At 43.6% G+C, this 22,377-nt stretch overlaps 1 protein-coding gene across 1 annotated transcript in view; it reads left to right on the forward strand.

Annotated features, from left to right (window-relative positions):
- Window positions 1-932: 932 nt before the first annotated feature.
- Window positions 933-22,377, forward strand: part of LOC139537403 (calmodulin regulator protein PCP4-like) — a 36,806-nt gene continuing 15,361 nt past the window's right edge. Inside the window, exon 1 of the mRNA XM_071338649.1 lies at window positions 933-1,098. Coding sequence (XP_071194750.1) covers window positions 1,090-1,098 — 9 coding nt within the window. The 5' untranslated portion in view covers window positions 933-1,089. The remainder of the gene's footprint in view (window positions 1,099-22,377) is intronic.

The raw sequence follows: 22,377 nt of genomic DNA on the forward strand, positions 1-22,377 counted from the left end.
AAGTCAGTGGTACTGATGGAACTATTCAAGCAGAAGATATCTCCTTCAAACGTTGATAATTGGTTGTGTTGACAATCAAACACAATTCAATATCACATAATTCAATTTGAAATCAACCAGAGCTTGAAACCCTAGGTATTGTCTATTTTTAGTTTAATTGTGGTTTAAATTGAAACAATTGCTGATCATGACCTTGCAAATGCTATATCATCATCATTGATGATATATGAGTGATAAAGTATGGTCACATTTCATTTGCTTTGGTAAACCTGCCCTTTGGAATGACTTCAATAGCAACAGTGAATCTATTTAATTTATAAGTGGAGATCACTCAACAATCATTCTCACAATATTACATTGGTTATGGTCAGTGACAAATATCATAGCTAAGCTGGGCTTCGTTAAAACCATGGATGGGCGTCCAAATGGTACCTGTAGATACACCAATTATCCTGTAGAAGGTCCTGCCCAGCCTACATTTTTTTTCTGATAGTGGATATAACATGGAAGATCTGACCTTGTTGTAAAGGTACAAATTCAACATATTTTATACTAGGTTTGTTTATGTTGAAATGTGGTTACCACGGTGACAATCATGTGGTTGAAATGTCACACTCAAAACAACAGTTTACATTGATAACTTTTTTCAAATCCATTTTAGGCTATTTTCCACGTAGATTCCAAATGGCGTTGAAACAACGTTGATTCAACCAGTTTGTGCCCAGTGGGGAGCTGCTTTGCATTACATAAAGCACACGTTGGTGTGTAGTCTACATTGTGCTGTGGCAGAATAAGTGCTATTGGTTGGTTTAATATAACAATGAGCTGTGGCAATAACTTGATAAGGCTGCCTGCCTATATGTACGACTATAATTAATATTTGAGCTCTTGAGTGGTGACTTGAGATAGGGATATACCGAAGACATTCCTATTGGTTTAATGGAAACGTGAGGAAATGAAAGGGTTACTCCACATACTATAAAACCTCCCCTCTATAACGGACCCAGGCATCGCGGACGGGAGGACTGCTTACGAATGACAAGTGTACATCAAGTACTGGAATCATCGTAACTACAACACTTATAAATCATGAGTGAGGTAGGTGTACTTTATTTTTAAAAGCCTTTCTTTTGAAGTATAATTGTCGCTCACATCATACGGTAGGCTAATAAGTGCATCCATGGATAGTCTGCTGCTGCAACACTGCTGATTCCAGCATTCAAGCGGAGCGCAACCAAATTGTTTCAAAGGAGCCCATTAAGCGTGAAATAAATTAAAATGTGTGTAGTTTCGCCGATGGCAACGATATGAAACGATTTGCTACAATATAAGAAAGTATCACTGGCGTCCAGCAGGTCAACATTATTTATTAATCTATCCAACTACCGGGCAATCAACCCCAAACGGTCATCTCTGACCCTCCATTCGTGATTGTTATCCTTCCTTAGATGTTTTTTTTGGTAGAGATGGATTGTACAATGATGTATGCTGCTGGTATGGACGGGAAGTAGCCTACAGAGAGCTTTGGAAATGTAGCCTGCATGCTTATTTGTGTAGCCTAGACATGGGCTATTGTGCAACCCTTACCCGCTAAGTACAGACTTCATTTCAAGATCTAGTTTTGACTAATATTTGGTTGAGTTGTCAACTAACGTGAAATCAACAACAAAAAACTCACCGTGTTATTGGATTTAGGTTAAAAGATGGGTGGGGAAAAAATAAGAAATTCCCATAAATTGATAAATTTTTTCAAATCCAAATAGTTTCCCAAGTTGATTCAACGTGATCACACTGACTTATTTGGTTGAAATGACGGGGAAACAACGTTGATTCAACCAGGTTTTGCCCAGTGGGTAAAGTTATGTTAAAATAAACACAATTCCACATTGTTTTCTGGTGCGTTATGATTTTAACGTATTGCAACAAGGAATACGCTAGAAAAAAACATAAATCATCTGTCTAACTTTACACTTAAAAGTGAAGACATTAATTTACGTGGTTACATAACTGAAGACTTTTGTTGAATGGATACAGTTTTGTATGGCCTCTAATCTTCAGTTAAATCGGGCAGCAATCACAGGACCAGTGGCGGTTCTAGCTTGTATGGCTCCCTGGGCAAACCCCACCCCTTCAGCGCCCCCGCCAACAAACAAAAAATGCACCATTCTGCACTAACTGTAATTTTTATTCAGACATTTGGAACAACACAAATAAATTATCATAACATTTAAAAATATATAAATATAAAAATGTATATAAAAAATAAGACTCAAATATCAAAAAGAAGTAACAAAGACAAATAGAAACAAATTTGTGTTGATTTGGCACTCAAGCATTACCCGTCCCCCAACACTGTCAACCAAGAGTCAAGACTAAACCAATTCACCTTGGTGGTGTGCAGACTGGTTTTATATTATTCTTAAAGATTTTGCACAAACCAGAAAAAAATGCAGCAATATGTCTGTGAAACTATATATTCACAGTATTATGAATGAATTGTGGTTTATTTGGTAACATTTCATAGTGTGACTGATTTTACTAATTGCATTAGTACTGTACAAAGTTAGAGGTGCGCTATTTGATAGATTCCCCTGCCCCCCCTACCTCGGGCTTCCAGTGGGGAGACCTGGGGTCAACCTACCCCCGCCCCCCTTCCCATCTCGTACTTCTGAGTGGGAGACCTTCCCAGACAGTAGCCTGCCTACCTCACAAACTAGAATCAGGGCGCCCACTCCGACAAGGTTAATTGACTCACAGTCCCACACGGTGACATGATATCATTGGCGTGACGTGCAAATGAGCGATAGAAAATTGATCGCGCAAATGTCACCATTCCAAAAAATGTTGTGTGGGCGCCCCGTGCCGCCCCCGGCAAGATGCTGCCCTGGGCGGCTGCCCATGTCGTCTATACCTAAATCCGCTACTGCACAGGAGAACAAACCAGTGCACAAAATACAAATATTCCGGGAAATTGGAAACAAGTAGACTAATGGCGGTACATACATGTTTTATGCAGTCTTTATTTAACGGTTGTTGTCATACTGCAATGGCCTACTTGTTTTCATGTTTCAATTAAGTCGCCTGTGCATGTAGTCTTCTCATTTCACTATAAGAAGCAAATGTATTTTGCACATGATTTACGCAGAACTACTTCATCAATTAAAAGTAACTATAGTGAATACATTCAATTTTAGGCTTGAGTAATGATCTGGGCAGTATAGAGGGAGAAATGGAGAAAGAGAGAGAAAACAAGTGACAAGGAGAAAGATGTGTGTGTGAGAGAGAGTATAGCCTACATACAGGAAAAGTCTACGTGTGTGAATCGTTTGATAAACAAGATTGTTGAGCCATGACATTTGTAAGTTAATGTTTATTCTAGCATGAACAGTTTATGTGTTAGCTGAAGCGGGGGTGATATTGACCTAGAGACACAAAGTCTGCCAATCAACTGAATGCACCAGTCAATTCAGTTAAGCCATAATAGCCATGTTTATTTACATTTACATTTAAGTCATTTAGCAGACGCTCTTATCCAGAGCGACTTACAAATTGGTGCATTCACCTTATGATATCCAGTGGAACAACCACTTTACAATAGTGCATCTAACTCTTTTAAGGGGGGGGGGGGTTTAGAAGGATTACTTTATCCTATCCTAGGTATTCCTTAAAGAGGTGGGGTTTCAGGTGTCTCCGGAAGGTGGTGATTGACTCCGCTGACCTGGCGTCGTGAGGGAGTTTGTTCCACCATTGGGGTGCCAGAGCAGCGAACAGTTTTGACTGGGCTGAGCGGGAACTGTACTTCCTCAGAGGTAGGGAGGCGAGCAGGCCAGAGGTGGATGAACGCAGTGCCCTTGTTTGGGTGTAGGGCCTGATCAGAGCCTGAAGGTACGGAGGTGCCGTTCCCCTCACAGCTCCGTAGGCAAGCACCATGGTCTTGTAGCGGATGCGAGCTTCAACTGGAAGCCAGTGGAGAGAGCGGAGGAGCGGGGTGACGTGAGAGAACTTGGGAAAGTTGAACACCAGACGGGCTTATAATCATCATGTCTTAGCTGAAGGCAATGGGTTTCTGTGCTTATTACACTGCTAGAGAAAAACAGCACCAGCATCCCAGAATTCGCTATATGCAAACACTGCACTGAGTGTTGGCTGTCACTGAATAATTAAAGGCTGACCCACTGAAATAACACATTCTGTTCTGTCACTGCATGCATAGCGCAGGTGGGAATGGAAATAAATGAGGCCCCCAATCGGAGACCTTATCACTGTCTCTTTCCCTCAAAACAATGGGCCAATCTTGGAAACAATTGAGCTGCATTCTTTTCACGTCACTTGCCTGATGTATAGGCTAGTACAGTTGGCCTTTCCATCAAAGTCAATGGATTCCAGCAGCAGTTGCTGTTTGTTAGGCCGGTACAGGCAGAGAGAGAGACAGAGACAGACAGACATACAGAGAGAGAGAGAGACAGAGAAGCAGAGAGATAGACAGACTGGGCTGGCTGTGGTAGTGACAGATGGGGCCAGTCCTCTTAGCTCTACAGCAGTGCCCCCTCCCTTCTTCACAGCTGCCCCCTCTCTCTCCTAGCACCTCGCTCTGCCTGGATAGGTGGTCCAATGGAGAGGCTTGGTCAGTGGCTGCCTCGGTGTATGGCTGAGGGAAACCTGCCCAGCCAACCCTACCCACTAAAACACATTGAATAGAAAACACATTACACACTATTTTGGATTGGCTGTGTAGTTAAGTGTTACCTGTATTTAGTTAGTGTAATATTTTCCAACATCAACCAAAATGTACTTGTGGTGACAGAGGTTTGAGATCATACTGTATATCACAGCGCACACATCTGACAATTGATTTTCTCTGTTCATGGTTTATATAGGTTTCTACGGTACTGCATAAACAGGATTTTATAAATAAGACAAATGTCCTGTGTGCTCTAGGGTACAAAGTGGTATCTTACAGCATACAGGACATTAATTAGCTTCCCATCTCCATGATGCAGTTACAGTGCCTTCAGAAAGTATTCACACCCCTTGACTTTTTCCACATTTTGTTGTGTTACATCCTGAACTTAAAATGAATAAAAACATATTTTTCACTGACCTACATACAATACCCTATAATGTTAAAGTGGAAATATGTTTTTAGAAATTTTTACAACTTAATCAAAAATAAAATGCGGAAATGTTTATAAGTATTCAACCCCTTTCTTATGGAAAGCCTAAATAAATTCAAGACAAAAAATGTGCTTAACAACTCACAAAATAAGTTGCATAAGTTTTGCGCAATAATAATTTTTAACATAATTTTTTGAATGACTACCTTATCTCTGTACCCCACACATACAATTATCTGTAAGGTCCCTCAGTCAAGCAGTGAATTTCAAACACAGATTTAACCACAAATACCAAGGAGGTTTTCCAATGCATCGCAAAGAAGGGAACCTATTGGTAGATGGGTAAACGTAAAAAAAAGCAGACATTGAATATCCATTTGAGCATGGTGAAGTTATTAATTACGTTTTGGATTGTGTATCAATGCAGCTAGTCACTACAACGATACAGACTAATTTGCTGGAGAGGAAGGAAACCACTCAGGGATTTCACTATGTGGCTAATGGCGACTTTAAAACAGTTACAGAGTATGTGGTCTTGAAAAGAAGCTCAGTAATATCTTAAGTATATGCCAGTGTATTATTGGGAAACACATCTGTGTCAGGCCGCGGTGACAGCATTAGAACCAGGGCACAAAATCCACATATCTCCACATTTAGAGACAGCCACCGTCCCTCCGTCGGCAGGCTAGATTAGAATGCTCTCGTCAAACACGCAGATATTATGCAGATTTGTTCAATACTTTTGTTGCTAGGCAGGATTATGTAACTGCTCGGGTGGATATTTGGATCTGTCTGTAGTGCGATGTATCTATCTCCTGCTATCACTTACAGATTGAGATAGGTCAGACACATTCAACAGCCATGACATCTGTCTTCTTGATGAGACACTTGGGTTCAATTGAATTTGTCCTCTTCACAATGGCTGCAACACAACCCTGTTTGTTCTCTTGCCTTCAAGTTTATCTTGGGGGGGGAAATAAGCATTTTAGTACCTGAAGCGCGATGTTATGTCAGTATGAAACATGCTGTGATACGACACTGCCTCCACAGTGATGGTGCAGTGTGGTTAAGATGATGGGTAGATGATGCAGAAGGTTCTATCCCTGTTCTGTAGAGCCTTGAGGGACCCAACCAACAGACGCGTAACCCTAACGTGCTGTAAATTAACCTAACCAATGTCTCTGAGTTAGTTGTCGATTGTGAACAGGCAGGCATATAGACAAAGTAGATGTAGAGACATGGGAATGGAAGGGAAGCAGATAGATAGATATATAGACAGACAGCAGTACAGTCAGTGTCGCCTCCAGGCTTTAAAACAGGGTGCAGTCAGCCTTGTCTGATTAGCGTTGAGAGCATGGTCCAGTGGTTTGTTGTTTTCAATGTGGATAGAGATGGAAACAGAAACGCCTGAGTTTCAAAACAGGGAACATATATGACATAGAAGAACATCATCAAAGTGTGAATAAACAATCACAACCATGTCCACATTGTGTGAACGTTGTGGTGATGAGCTGGAATGTCAGGTTAAGATGACAAGTACTGTAGTGTGCCATTCATGTTGATGTGTTTACAGTAAATGCAGAAAAATAAGGAAATGGTTCAAAAACCACCAATCATGCATGCTTTGCTCAACTAACAGTGGTGTATTGCTGTGACTTGATATTTTCACATTTTATTACATTGCTATGATATAGAAACTTAATCCATTCCATTCCATCCTTTTTTTGAAATTCGTGTTTTTAAAATCTTAACATATTGATGCTCTGTTTAAGTAAAAGCAATGCATCAGACGAAGAGTCCAATATGGTGTTGCCACCACTAACTTATGGGACTTCACGGTGGCTTTGGTGTCTACTTCATAGAGCCCTCTGTTTCACTCCAGCGTTTCTCTCTAGTATACATCAAATGGACAAGGAGAACTAGAGGGTTGCTACCAATTAGTGTAAAAAGGTCAGAGTGGTAGAAGGATGAGCAGTGTCTCTGTGTCCTTTTTACCCTCTGTATCTACTGATTAAAGTCAGCGAGAGTAAATTATATTCAGCTCAGAAGTGCCTGTTGGACAGATTTGGAGATGAACTCAGTCAATGGAAGTCTGAGGAAATGAGCTAAAGTAACTTTTTGTTTTGTTTTAGCGTTTCTATTTTGAGTTGTTTTGCCTCGTCTCTGACCTGAACAAAGAATCTTTCACAGTTAATGTTAGTGGAAATGTCATATTAATTGGGGTAATCTCTTCTGAGTGACCAACTGACAGTGCATAAATATATTTTTTTAAATCTTTGAATTGGCTTAAAATCCTCTCAAAATCAAATAAAAGTTGATTGGTTGCGTACACATATTTGCAGGTGTTATAGCAGGTGCAGCAAAATTATTATGTTAGTATCTCCAATAGTGCAGTAGAATGTCTAGTAAATGCAATACAAATATACAAATAATAAAAACAAAATTTTAAAAATCAAGAAATATCAGAACGAGTCCACAATCCAAAGTATATATGAAGTAGATATATTAGAGTGAGTAGTTTCATATTCCTGAACATAAATATGTGGTGTGTGTGTAGACAGTATACTGTATTCTTTGCAAAGAAAATGGTATGTACAGTAGAAGGTATATTTTATTTATTTAACTAGGCAAATCAGTTACGAACAAATTCTTATTTACAATGACAGCCTATCCCGGCCAAACCCTCCCCTGACCAATTGTGCACCGCCTTATGGGACTCCAGATCACGGCCAGTTGTGATACAGCCCAGGATCGAACCAGGGTCTGTAGTGATGCCTCTAGCACTGTGATGCAGTGCCTTAGACCGCTGTGCCATTCGGGAGCCCTCTGAGTTAGGATGGGCTATGTTGAGAATAAAGTATACAGTTGGGTCAAAAATTATTGACACCCTTGATAAAGATAAGCAATAATGACTGTATAAAATACATTATACAAATACTGAGCTACACTGAGTGTACAAAACATTAGGAAAACCTGCTCTTTCCATGACATAGACTGGCCAGGTGAATCCAGGTGAAAGCTATGATCCCTTATTGATGTCACTTGTTAAATCCACTTCAATCAGTGTAGATGAAGGGGAGGAGACAGGTTAAATAATGATTTTTCGTATATGAAGTGACCAGTGTTCAATGTCTTTATATACATGGGGCTTTATTCTCAAGGTGCAGGGCAGAGTACCGGGCAGGTAGCTGGCTAATGATGGCTGTTCAACAGTCTGATGGCTTGGGACCCGTTTTTCAAAAGTTATCTACAGTTGAAGTCGGAAGTTTACATACACTTAGGTTGGAGTCATTAAAACAAATTTTACAACCACTCCACAAATTTCTTGTTAACAAACTATAGTTTTGCCAAGTCTGTTAGGACATCTACTTTGTGCATGACACAAGTCATTTTCCACTTATAATTCACTGTATCACAATTCCAGTGGGTCAGAAGTTTACATACACTAAGTTGACTGTGGCTTTAAACAGCTTGGAAAATTCCAGAAAATTATGTCATGGCTTCAGAAGCTTCTGATAGACCTCCACAAATATGGTTCATCCTTGGGAGCAATTTCCAAATGCCTGAAGGTACCACGTTCATCTGTACAAACAATAGTACGCAAGTATAAACACCATGGGACCACGCAGCCGTCATACCGCTCAGGAAGGAGACGCGCTCTGTCTCCTAGAGATGAACGTACTTTGGTGCAAGAAGTGTAAATCAATCCCAGAACAACAGCAATGGACCTCGTGAAGATGCTGGAGGAAACAGGTACAAAAGTATCTATATCAACAGTAAAACAAGTCCTATATCGACATAACCTGAAAGGCTGCTCAGCAAGGAAGAAGCCACTGCTCCTAAACCGCCATAAAAAAAAGCCAGACTACGGTTTGCAACTGCACATGGGGACAAAGATGGTACTTTTTGGAGATATGTCCTCTGGTCTGATGAAACAAAAATAGAATTGTTTGGCCATGATGACCATTGTCATGTTTGGACGAAAAAGGGGGAGGCTTGCAAGCCAAAGAACACCATCCCAACCGTGAAGCACGGGGGTGGCCCGCATCATGTTGTGGGGGTGCTTTGCCTCAGGAGGGACTGGTGCACTTCACAAAATAGATGGCATCATGAGGAATGAAAATGATGTGGATATATTTAAGCAACATCTCAAGACATCAGTCAGGAAGTTAAAGCTTGGTCGCAAATGGGTCTTCCAAATGGACAATGACCCCAAGCATACTTCCAAAGTTGTGGCAAAATGGCTTAAGGACAACAAAGTCAAAGTATTGGAGTGGCCATCACAAAGCCCTGACCTCAATCCTATAGAAAATCAAATCAAATGTATTTATATAGCCCTTTTTACATCAGCTGATATCTCAAAGTGCTGTACAGAAACCCAGCCTAAAACCCCAAACAGCAAGCAATGCAGGTGTAGAGTCACGGTGGCTAGGAAAAACTCCCTAGAAAGGCTAAAACCTAGGAAGAAACCTAGAGAGGAACCAGGCTATGAGGGGTGGCCAGTCCTCTTCTGGCTGTGCCGGGTGGAGATTATAACAGAACATGGCCAAGATGTTCATAAATGACCAGCATGGTCAAATAATAATAATCACAGTAGTTGTCGAGAGTGCAACAGGTCAGCACCTCAGGAGTAAATGTCAGTTGGCTTTTCATAGCCGATCATTGAGAGTATCTCTACCACTCCTGCTGTCTCTAGAGAGTTGAAAACAGCAGGTCTGGGAGAAGGTAGCACGTCCGGTGAACAGGTCAGGGTTCCATAGCCGCAGGCAGAACACTTGATACCGGAGCAGCAGCACGGCCAGGTGGACTGGGGACAACAAGGAGTCATCATGCCAGGTAGTCCTGAGGCATGGTCCTAGGGCTCGGGTCCTCCGAGAGAGAGAAAGAGAGAATTAGAGAGAGCAAACTTAAATTCACACAGGACACCGGATAAGACAGAAGAAATACTCCAGATATAACAGACTGACCCTAGCCCCCCGACACATAAACTACTGTAGCATAAATACTGTGTGAAAAAATGTGGGGGCAGAACTGAAAAAGCATGTGCGAGCAAGGAGGCCGACAAACCTGACTCAGTTACACCAGTTCTGTCAGGAGGAATGTACCAAAATTCACCCAATTTATTGTGGGAAGCTGGTGGAAGGCTATCTGAATCGTTTGACCCAAGTTAAACAATTTAAAGGTAATGCTACCAAATACTAATTGAGTGTATGTAATCTTCTGAGGGTGATGAAAGAAATAAAAGCTGAAATAAATAATTCTCTCTCCTATTATTCTGACATTTCACATTCTTAAAATGAACTGGTGATCCTAAGACAGGGAATTTTTACTAGGATTAAATGTCAGGAATTGTGAAAAACTGAGTTTAAATGTTTTTGGCTAAGGTGTATGTAAACCTCCAACTTCAACTGTATCTGGATTTCGCTTATTGGATAGGATTAAATGCATAGAAATAAAATGAGTAGAACGGGAGTGATTTGTCTGTACTATTCATTCTATTTCTATGCATTTTTTCCTAACCGATAGGCGAAATCCAGATAACTTTTTTAAAAACTGGGTCCTGGTGATAGAAGCTGTTTCTCACTCTCTCGGTCCCGGTTCTGATGCACCTGTACCGTCCTTGTCTGTTAGATGGTTACAACTGTGGCTCGTGTGGCTGAGGGCCTTAATGATCTTCTTGGCCTTCCTTTGACAACGGGTGCTGTAAATGTCCTGGAGGGCAAGCAGCGTGCCCCCGGTGATGCGTTGGGCAGACCGCACCACCCTCTGGAGAGCCATGGAGTTGCCTGACAGAATGCTCTCAATGGTGCATCTGTAGAAGTTTGTGAGGGTTATGCCAAATTTCTTCAGCCGCCTGAGGTTGAAGAAGCGCTGTTGTGCCTTATTCACCATAGTGTCCGTGTTTTGGGACTATTTCAGGTCCTCAGTGATGGAATACTCCACGGTGTATGAAACATGATGTCCGCTTGCATTTTTAGCAACATTACACTGGTGATACATGGCCCTGGTTAAGAATGACCCTAATCGTCCATCACAATGAGCAGAGATTACGCAAAAATAATATGTAATCCAGCTAAATTGTCTGATGCCTGTATGCTGTGTACTCCCTATAACCTGGTCCACAACATAGGGCTAGATGTTTAGGTATAACAAAGCCTAAACATCTAATACCCCATTGTTTTTATGATGCTTTCGTAACACAGTCCGTGTGATGCCGAAGGATTTCACTTACTGTACAATAACCATTTAGCTACATATTGCCCTCGAGCTAGGACTGAGAGACAGGATTTACTGTATGGACTTACTGTTCATGTTGATTACTCATCCTCATAGAATGACAGTGTAGACAACATCCTTCATGTGTTCTGGGCCTGTATTCATTAAGCGTCTCGGAGTGTGGATGCAGGATCAGGTCCCCCCTGTCCATTCATTATAATTTAAAAGGCAAAACTGATCCTAAAACAGCACTCCTACTCTGAGATGCTTTGTGAATACAGGCCCTGATGTCGAGCAGAAATGTGCTGCTTAAGGATGCAGTGAAGTTAGTTGGATGTGTTGAGAGCCCTGGAGTCTGGCTAATGCGTGTTAATGTTTTATGAGGAAACCATTGTGTTGTATCATTAGTTTTGCTCAGATTATTCCAGCAGGTAGAAACTGTTACTTATTGCCTGCCTGCCTGTCTGATAATGAATACTGTAGTTAGAACACCACATAGACGTCAGTGAGGGAATGATGGTTCTGTTACCATGTCATGGAGGGGCATCAAAGGCAGATTGGATGTCAATGGAAGTACCTGACTAAATGCATGGAATGATAATGATCTTTATACAAAGACAGTAATACAAGAGATTACCTTTTCAGCAAGTATGGACAGAAAGACAAATATAAAGAACTGACATTATAGTTTGACAGTATCTTGAAGTATAATACACAATTACCTCAGTCTGAAGCCTTGTTATTGTCATTGGAATCTTCCATCAGTGTGTAGACTGAATGAACAGAGGCAAAACTCTGCTCACATAATCAAATCAAATTTTATTGGTCACATACATATATTTAGCAGATGTTATTGCGGGTGTAGCGAAATGCTTGTGTTCCTAGCTCCCACAGTGCAGTAGTATCTAAACATTTTTTTGTCCAGTGTAGTTCTTTGAGGGCCGTCATGGTATCGGCTTGAGGGGGAATATACACAGCTGTGACTATAACCGAAGAGAATTCTCTTGGGAGGTAATACGGTCGGCGTTTGAGGTATTTTAGGTCTGGTGAACAAAAGGACTTCAGTTTATGTATGCTTTCACAATCACACCATGAGTAGTTAATCATGAAACATACACCCCCACCTTTCTTATTCCCGGAGAGTTCTTTATTCCTGTCTGCACGATGTACTGAGAACCCAGATGGCTGTATGGACGGGGACAGTATATCCCAAGAGCCATGTTTCTGTGAAACAGAATATGTTACAATCCCAGATGTTTCTCTGGAAGGAGATCCTCGCCCTGAGCTTGTCTACTTTATTATCCAGATACTGTACATTAGCGAGTAATATACTCGGAAGCGGTGGATGGTGTGCACGCCTCCTGAGTCAGACTAGAAGTCCACTCCGAATACCTCTTCTCCGCCGGCAGTGTTTTGGGGCAGCCTCTGGAATAAGTTTGATTGCCCTGGGGGGTACGAACAAAGGATCCAATTCGGGAAAGTTGTATTCCTGGTCGTAATGCTGGTGAGTTACCCGCGCTCTGATATCCAAAAGTAATTTCTTTCTGTATGTAATAACACAAAAAAATGTCTGGGCTAATAATGTAAGAAATAACACACAAAAAAAAAGAAATACTGCAAAGTTGCTTAGGAGCTGCCATATCTGTCGTCGCCATGTCTAAAGTGAAGAATCTCCTCAGTTGACTTCTACAGTTGACTTCTACACTGATGTTAACAAACAGTTAAATGCAATGCCGGAGAACTAAAGTTAGCTAGCAAAAACAACTAAATAATAAAACACTGTCACGAAGATGAGGCCATCTCAGAACGGTCTTTCTTCACGGTCACTCCTACCACCAAGGTCATCCCCTAACTTTCCTTCTCTCAGGGTCATCACTGACCTAGGCTGTTTTTATTAATGACGATGTCAGGTTCAGCTTCTGAATGGACAAGTCAAACCAAGTTGAACGCCCTAACTGTGCCGTCCAACACCAGAGCCTTGACGCATAAGAGGATTACATTTTCCTTTACCCTATCCCATTCCAACATGGAATTCCTCTATCCTCTAAACTTGGCGGATGTGTGTCTGCTGAGTGAGCAGGTATTGTAGCACTACTCGTCAAGTTAGATGGATACTTGACAGGATTCCAGAGACTAGTAGGCTATGTAATACTTTTTGGATGCACATGTAAGGAATGTTAGCACTGCTCCATCCAACTTTGCCAAGCCTGAACCGTTAAAGGTAGATATCGTGCTGTAAACAGGTGGATATGGTGCTGCAAGTCAGAGTTATCTAATGTGTTGGCAGCTGAGCTGAGTACAACCTTGGCTCCCTTTCCTCCCATAGAGCTTGATATAGTGACAATAAAGTCCATCTCAGCTCAAAGTTGTTACTTGAAAGCATAAATTCAAAGGACACTTTCTTCTTGTGTCTCGTCTAGAACGTTAATGTATGCTAATTGCTTTCGACACCTGGTAATGTAGTGAGGGAGGAGTTCTTCATAGGTTAATTTGAGGGTTCCATTGGTCACTGGTTAAAATGGTTCATTTGAATAACTACGTTTCCCCTGATCAGTCGGTTTATAGCTTGTTTTCATTTACCAAGCAACAATTCAAATCACAATGGGGCCAATAGAAAACATGTAGGTAAACACATACAGTGCATTCGGAAAGTATTCAGACCCCTTCCCTTTTTCCACATTTTGATACGTTACAGCCTCAATCTAAAATGGAGTAAATCCCTTTTTCTATCATCAATCTACACACAATATCCCATAATGACAAAGCAAAATCAAGTTTTTAGAAATTTTTGGAAATGTATTAAAAATCAAAAATGGATATGATTTACATAAGTATACAGACCCTTTGCTATGAGACTTGAAATTGAGCACAGGTGCATCCTCTTTCCATTGATCATCCTTGAGATGTTTCTACAACTTGATTGGAGTCCATCTGTGGTAAATTAAATTAATTGAACATGATTTGGAAAGGCACACACCTGTCTATATACGGTCCCACAGTTGACAGCGCATGTCAGAGCAAAAACCAAGTCATGAGGTCGAAGGAATAGTCTTTAGAGCTCTGAGACAGGATTGTGTCAAGGCACAGATTTGGGGAAGGGTACCAAAACATTTCTGCAGCATTGAAGGTTCTCAAGAAAACAGTGGAAGTTTGGAACCACCAAGACTCGGCCAAACTGAGAAATCAGGGGAGAAGGGCCTTGGTCAGGGAGGTGACCAAGAACACGATGGACTCTGACAGAGCTCCAGAGTTCCTCTGTGGAGATGAGAGAACTTTCCAGAAGGACAACCATCTCTGCAGCACTCCACCAATCAGGCCTTTATGGTAGAGTGGCCAGTAAAAGGCACATGACAGCCCTCTTGGAGTTTGCCAAAAAGCACCTAAAGGACTCTCAGACCATGAGAAACAAGATTCTCTGGTCTGATGAAACCAAGATTGAACTCTTTGGCCTGAATGACAAGCGTCACATCTGGAGGAAACCTGGCACCATCCCTACGGTGAAGCATGGTGGTGGCAGCATCATGCTGTGGGGATGTTTTTCAACGACAGGGACTGGGAGACCAGTCAGTATCGAGGGAAAGATGAATGGCGCAAAGTACAGAGAGATCCTTGATGAAAACCTGCTCCAGAGCGCTCAGGACCTCAGACTGGGGTGGAGGTTCACGTTCCAACAGGACAACGACCCTAAGCCAGAGCCCAGACTTGAACCGATAGAACACCTCTGGAAAGACCTGAAAATAGCTGTGCAGCGACGCTCCACATGCAACCTGACAGAGCTTGAGAGGATCTGCAGAGAAGAATGGGAGAAACTCCCCAAATACTGGTGTGCCAAGCTTATAGCATCATACCCAAGAAGATTCGAGGCTGTAATCGCTGCTAAAGGTGCTTCAACAAAGTACTGAGTAAAGAATCTGAATGCTTATGTAAATGTGATATTTAAGTTTTTTTATTTGTAATAAATGTACCAAAAAAAATTATATCTGTTTTTGCTTTGTCATTATTGGGTATTGTGTGTAGATTGATTGAGGGGTAAAAATGATTTAATCCATTTTAGAATAAGGCTGTAACGTAGCAAAATGTGGAATAAGTCAAGGGGTCTGAATACTTTCCGAATGCACTGTAGATAAGCTTAGGTGAGCACACAACACTTACATTTACATTTACATTTAAGTCATTTAGCAGACGCTCTTATCCAGAGCGACTTACAAATTGGTGCATTCACCTTATGATATCCAGTGGAACAACCACTTTACAATAGTGCATCTAACTCTTTTAAGGGGGAGGGGGGTTAGAAGGATTACTTTATCCTATCCTAGGTATTCCTTAAAGAGGTGGGGTTACAGGTGTCTCCGGAAGGTGGTGATTGACTCCGCTGACCTGGCGTCGTGAGGGAGTTTGTTCCACCATTGGGGTGCCAGAGCAGCGAACAGTTTTGACTGGGCTGAGCGGGAACTGTACTTCCTCAGAGGTAGGGAGGCGAGCAGGCCAGAGGTGGATGAACGCAGTGCCCTTGTTTGGGTGTAGGGCCTGATCAGAGCCTGAAGGTACGGAGGTGCCGTTCCCCTCACAGCTCCGTAGGCAAGCACCATGATCTTGTAGCGGATGCGAGCTTCAACTGGAAGCCAGTGGAGAGAGCGGAGGAGCGGGGTGACGTGAGAGAACTTGGGAAAGTTGAACACCAGACGGGCTGCGGCGTTCTGGATGAGTTGTAGGGGTTTAATGGCACAGGCAGGGAGCCCAGCCAACAGCGAGTTGCAGTAATCCAGACGGGAGATGACAAGTGCCTGGATTAGGACCTGCGCCGCTTCCTGCGTGAGGCAGGGTCGTACTCTGCGAATGTTGTAGAGCATGAACCTACAGGAACGGGTCACCGCCTTGATGTTAGTTGAGAACGACAGGGTGTTGTCCAGGATCACGCCAAGGTTCTTAGCACTCTGGGAGGAGGACACAATGGAGTTGTCAACCGTGATGGCGAGATCATGGAACGGGCAGTCCTTCCCCGGGAGGAAGAGCAGCTCCGTCTTGCCGAGGTTCAGCTTGAGGTGGTGATCCGTCATCCACACTGATATGTCTGCCAGACATGCAGAGATGCGATTCACCACCTGGTTATCAGAGGGGGGAAAGGAGAAGATTAATTGTGTGTCGTCTGCATAGCAATGATAGGAGAGACCATGTGAGGATATGACAGAGCCAAGTGACTTGGTGTATAGCGAGAATAGGAGAGGGCCTAGAACAGAGCCCAGGGGGACACCAGTGGTGAGAGCACGTGGTGCGGAGACAGATTCTCGCCACGCCACCTGGTAGGAGCGACCTGTCAGGTAGGACGCAATCCAAGCGTGGGCCGCGCCGGAGATGCCCAGCTCGGAGAGGGTGGAGAGGAGGATCTGATGGTTCACAGTATCAAAGGCAGCCGATAGGTCTAGAAGGATGAGAGCAGAGGAGAGAGAGTTAGCTTTAGCAGTGCGGAGCGCCTCCGTGACACAGAGAAGAGCAGTCTCAGTTGAATGACTAGTCTTGAAACCTGACTGATTTGGATCAAGAAGGTCATTCTGAGAGAGATAGCAGGAGAGCTGGCCAAGGACGGCACGTTCAAGAGTTTTGGAGAGAAAAGAAAGAAGGGATACTGGTCTGTAGTTGTTGACATCGGAGGGATCGAGTGTAGGTTTTTTCAGAAGGGGTGCAACTCTCGCTCTCTTGAAGACGGAAGGGACGTAGCCAGCGGTCAAGGATGAGTTGATGAGCGAGGTGAGGTAAGGGAGAAGGTCTCCGGAAATGGTCTGGAGAAGAGAGGAGGGGATAGGGTCAAGCGGGCAGGTTGTTGGGCGGCCGGCCGTCACAAGACGCGAGATTTCATCTGGAGAGAGAGGGGAGAAAGAGGTCAAAGCACAGGGTAGGGCAGTGTGAGCAGAACCAGCGGTGTCGTTTGACTTAGCAAACGAGGATCGGATGTCGTCGACCTTCTTTTCAAAATGGTTGACGAAGTCATCAGCAGAGAGGGAGGAGGGGGGAGGAGGGGGAGGAGGATTCAGGAGGGAGGAGAAGGTGGCAAAGAGCTTCCTAGGGTTAGAGGCAGATGCTTGGAATTTAGAGTGGTAGAAATTGGCTTTAGCAGCAGAGACCGAAGAGGAGAATGTAGAGAGGAGGGAGTGAAAGGATGCCAGGTCCGCAGGGAGGCGAGTTTTCCTCCATTTCCGCTCGGCTGCCCGGAGCCCTGTTCTGTGAGCTCGCAATGAGTCGTCGAGCCACGGAGCAGGAGGGGAGGACCGAGCCGGCCTGGAGGATAGGGGACATAGAGAGTCAAAGGATGCAGAAAGGGAGGAGAGGAGGGTTGAGGAGGCAGAATCAGGAGATAGGTTGGAGAAGGTTTGAGCAGAGGGAAGAGATGATAGGATGGAAGAGGAGAGAGTAGCGGGGGAGAGAGAGCGAAGGTTGGGACGGCGCGATACCATCCGAGTAGGGGCAGTGTGGGAAGTGTTGGATGAGAGCGAGAGGGAAAAGGATACAAGGTAGTGGTCGGAGACTTGGAGGGGAGTTGCAATGAGATTAGTGGAAGAACAGCATCTAGTAAAGATGAGGTCAAGCGTATTGCCTGCCTTGTGAGTAGGGGGGGAAGGTGAGAGGGTGAGGTCAAAAGAGGAGAGGAGTGGAAAGAAGGAGGCAGAGAGGAATGAGTAAAAGGTAGACGTGGGGAGGTTAAAGTCACCCAGAACTGTGAGAGGTGAGCCATCCTCAGGAAAGGAACTTATCAGGGCGTCAAGCTCATTGATGAACTCTCCAAGGGAACCTGGAGGGCGATAAATGATAAGGATGTTAAGCTTGAAAGGGCTGGTAACTGTGACAGCATGGAATTCAAAGGAGGCGATAGACAGATGAGTCAGGGGAGAAAGAGAGAATGTCCACTTGGGAGAGATGAGGATCCCAGTGTCACCACCCCGCTGACCAGAAGCTCTCGGGGTGTGCGAGAACACGTGGGCAGACGAGGAGAGAGCAGTAGGAGTAGCAGTGTTATCAGTGGTAATCCATGTTTCCGTCAGTGCCAAGAAGTCGAGGGACTGGAGGGAAGCATAGGCTGAGATGAACTCTGCCTTGTTGGCCGCAGATCGGCAGTTCCAGAGGCTGCCTGAGACCTGGAACTCCACGTGGGTCGTGCGCGCTGGGACCACCAGGTTAGAGTAGCAGCGGCCACGCGGTGTGAAGCGTTTGTATGGTCTGTGCAGAGAGGAGAGAACAGGGATAGACAGACACATAGTTGACAGGCTACAGAAGAGGCTACGCTAATGCAAAGGAGATTGGAATGACAAGTGGACTACACGTCTCGAATGTTCAGAAAGTTAAGCTTACGTTGCAAAAAATCTTATTGACTAAAATGATATAGTACTGCTGGCTGGTGAAATAGGCTAGCTAGCAGTGGCTGCGTTGTTGACTTTGTTTGAAAGTGTAACGGGCTAGGTAACCTCTAACTGGCTAGGTAACCTCGACAATTACTCTAGACTACACAATTATCTTGGATACAAAGACGGCTATGTAGCCAGCTAAGATCAAACAAATCAAACTGTTGTACTGTAATGAAATGAAATGTAATACTACCTGTGGAGCAAAGCGGAATGCAACTACTCGCTCCAACCCGGAAGTGCATATCGTAGAGGGAGAGGCAATAGAAGTGTTGTTTCTTGTATTATTGTCTTTTGTGTCTTTAGAGGACTGCTTCACCTTAATGTCCCCTTTCCCTTTTCTTCTGTCCTTATTTTGTCCCACTTTGTCCCTTCTTTGTCCCTTCTTCTCTTCTGCCAACTAGACACTCCTTGTTAGCTAGCTAGCTTCTTCCAGGAATGTCCCTAGCAACTGCCTAGCAACAGGTAAACAACTTAGCTAGCTAAGAAAACGGTATAATTTTATGAAAAATTGTTACTTTTTCAAAAGCCTTTCTTCTTTGTTTGCTGCTTGTTTGGTCTCCTATTCAGTTAGCAGTTTTCTTTTGATTTTTTTTCGATGTACTTTACTCTAAAAAAACATTTACATTTCAATATTTGTAGGAGCTCATCTTTTCAGCTGCTGCTGCTTAATTTGGAACTCCACTTAGGTGGATACAATTTCAGTGTCCATGTATAGTACCAAATCACAATGGGGGCTAGACAGCAGAAAACCCACTAAGCTTGAGTGAACGTGTTTGGCTACACAACTGAACTATAGCTGTTATGGTCCAGTGTCTGAGTCACCCTGTGACCCTGTCTCAGCAGCCGGCTCCATCCTTCCAGCACCATGCTTCCCTTCTGCTCCCACCTCTCTCTTTGAGCTCCTGAGTCCCTTCCCCTGCACTCCCCACCACGCTGGGGTTGCTGAGGCGTTGTAACGTGTTGGTTGGGGCTGAGTTGCCGACATTGTCGTCTGTGGCCTAGTTCGCCTAGCGTCTCCTCCTCTCCTCCTTGTTGAATAGTTAATAGACACTCAGTGCAGTGTGGAGCCCCTCTGGAGAGACCAAGCTCACAGAAACACCCAAAATAGCCCTAGAAACGGCCACGAGGATATATTATTTATTTATTTGGCTAATTCAACCCCCCTAATACTACCACGGCATCCTTTGATCACATCACTGTGGGATGTGAGAGCGTGCTTTATATAAATTATATTAATGATTGAACATACAGTACATGTCTTTATCATCGAAGAGTAAGTGATGATCTGATCTATGTTTAGACTATAGCAGAGATCTGACTCAGTTTAATCATGAGAGATGAGATGAATACATTAGCTAAAGATGCAGTCCGGGATCTTAAGGCAGCCTCACCAAAAGTTTTGGTTCTGACATTTAGAACGACTTAAAGATCAGTGCCAAAAGATCTGAGGGACCGACTGGGCACATACCTTAAAAGCATATCAGACATGTATTCGGGTACCAGGCCATGTAGTGTTATAAAAATCAACAAAGCAATTTAAAAATAAACTCTAAAAGTAAAATGCAATGAGTAGAGGACACAGGTTGGCGTGACTTTGGGTGGCAATGCCAGGCAGGCATACAGGCTGAAGAGTCAGGCTAAAGGGCTGTGGAGTGCTGAGTGCAGACATCTGGGTGGCACCAGGTTAAACGCACTGCGCTGTTGTGTGTGCCAAGCTCTACATGGGGATATAGGACCAGACTGGGCTGGGCATGCCCAGGGGGATTACTGACACACCAGAACCACAGCTCTTTATGCTGTGTTATCTTCCAGCTGTGAGAGCTGTGTGCTTACAGCCTATGACTCAACCATGTAAGGAAAAACAATCCTTATGTGCTGAAAACATCATTACTACTATCACCATCATCACCGTCGTCCCATTAGTTAATCTCCCTCTCCAGCTCCAACATATGGGACTGGGAGCAGGCTAACATCTTGTCTTCTCTGGGGGGAGCGTGACGTGACAAGCAGCGCCTTAGCGCCTCAGTCCAAGCTGTGCCCATGATGCCTGTCAGCTGGGAATTGACTGAACTGAATGAATGCCATGGACTCATTATCTTTTCACTTCCTGCAGTTACTGTGCCCACTCAGTTTAACTGGCCATGTTACAGCCTGAGTCTCGGTGAAAGACTCTATGCTATGGTCTCAGTGGATCATGGCTGCTGTTGTTGTTCCTCTTTCTTCTATCTCCTAATGAGTGGCATTTCTGGAAATGGCTGTGCTGTGCTGCTTGGTGGCCCAGAAGGAGAATCTGTTGTTTTGGTTGTTGTTTTGGCTTGTGTTTATATATATATATTATGCCTTTGCCTGCATGCAGTGTAAAATTATAAATGGCGAGCTGGTGTGTTCAGTGTGAGTCTGACATAATGTTGTGACAGATGTCTCAACGTGTCTGCATGGCACTCCTGAATGACCATCAGCACTGCATGGTCAGGGAGTCTGACTCACAACCACAGGTGTTCACCATATAAAGCCCGGCCACTGAGTTCAGGAGCTGGCCGCAAGCTCTTCCTCTGTAACCCAGAACGGGCGAAGACTGTTCACATTGATGCCTCAGCATCACTAAGCATTTTTTAAAATCTGCCCCCTCACCCCTGCTCTGCTCCGCTACCTTTCAGGGATGCTGAGTGTTGATATTTAATATTTTTAGGACCACATAGGGAAAAGAAAGGGGATACCTAGTCAGTTGTCCAACTGAATGTATTCATATACCAAGCTTATGCGACAGGGAAAAGTGTAGAGTAGATACAGTAAAACATGCTCTAACTATTTATCTTTTTCTACCCCTTCTTTTAACCTTTATTTGTCCTCTCATTTTAATGTGCAAAAGGTGTCGTAGTGTAAAAGCTTTGTTAGACTGGCTCTTGGTGCTGTATTCCTAAGTGTTTCACCGTAGCACCTTTCATTCATTACTCTGATGGGGTGTCCTCCAGTCATGACTCTCTCTGTGTCCTAGGCTTTTATGTCATGAACATCTCTATCAGTGAAGATGAGATGAGGTGGAGACAAGGTCGTTCTTTATGATAGGTATGTTGTTTAATGCAGTTAAATACAGTGGAGGTGAGAGGAGGGAGAGCGGAGGAGTAGAGGGACAAAAGAGGGGGAGAGGAGAGCAGATTGTGTGTGTGTGTGTGTGTGTGTGTGTGTGTGTGTGTGTGTGTGTGTGTGTGTGTGTGTGTGTGTGTGTGTGTGTGTGTGTGTGTGTGTGTGTGTGTGTGTGTGTGTGTGTGTGTGTGTGTGTGTGTGTGTGGATGATGGGTCTACCAGAGACAGGGTTTCAGGTGCTGGTCTCTCCTCAGTACCAAACTGCCAGTGCACATTGTGACATACATTTTAATTTAAGCCCTCCCCCATGAGACAAAATGCTAATAGCACTCAAATGTTTGTACGGATCATGTCAATGTCTCCTCTTGTATTGTGGTGAGACTCTTGCCAGTCACAAATTAATTTGTGTGGGTATTTGATTCTTGGCTAGAAAATGCAAAAGCTGCTATTTTGCACGAGTTTCACACAAAAAGAAAAGGCAGTTTGTGTCTTACCAAACCCTGAAGCACCAAATATTCAGGATCCACTGCTTTCTCTCCACTTTGATGGAAGATGTCACAAAACATTTT

This window comes from Salvelinus alpinus, chromosome 13, assembly GCF_045679555.1.
Source record: "Salvelinus alpinus chromosome 13, SLU_Salpinus.1, whole genome shotgun sequence".
NCBI lineage: Eukaryota > Metazoa > Chordata > Actinopteri > Salmoniformes > Salmonidae > Salvelinus > Salvelinus alpinus.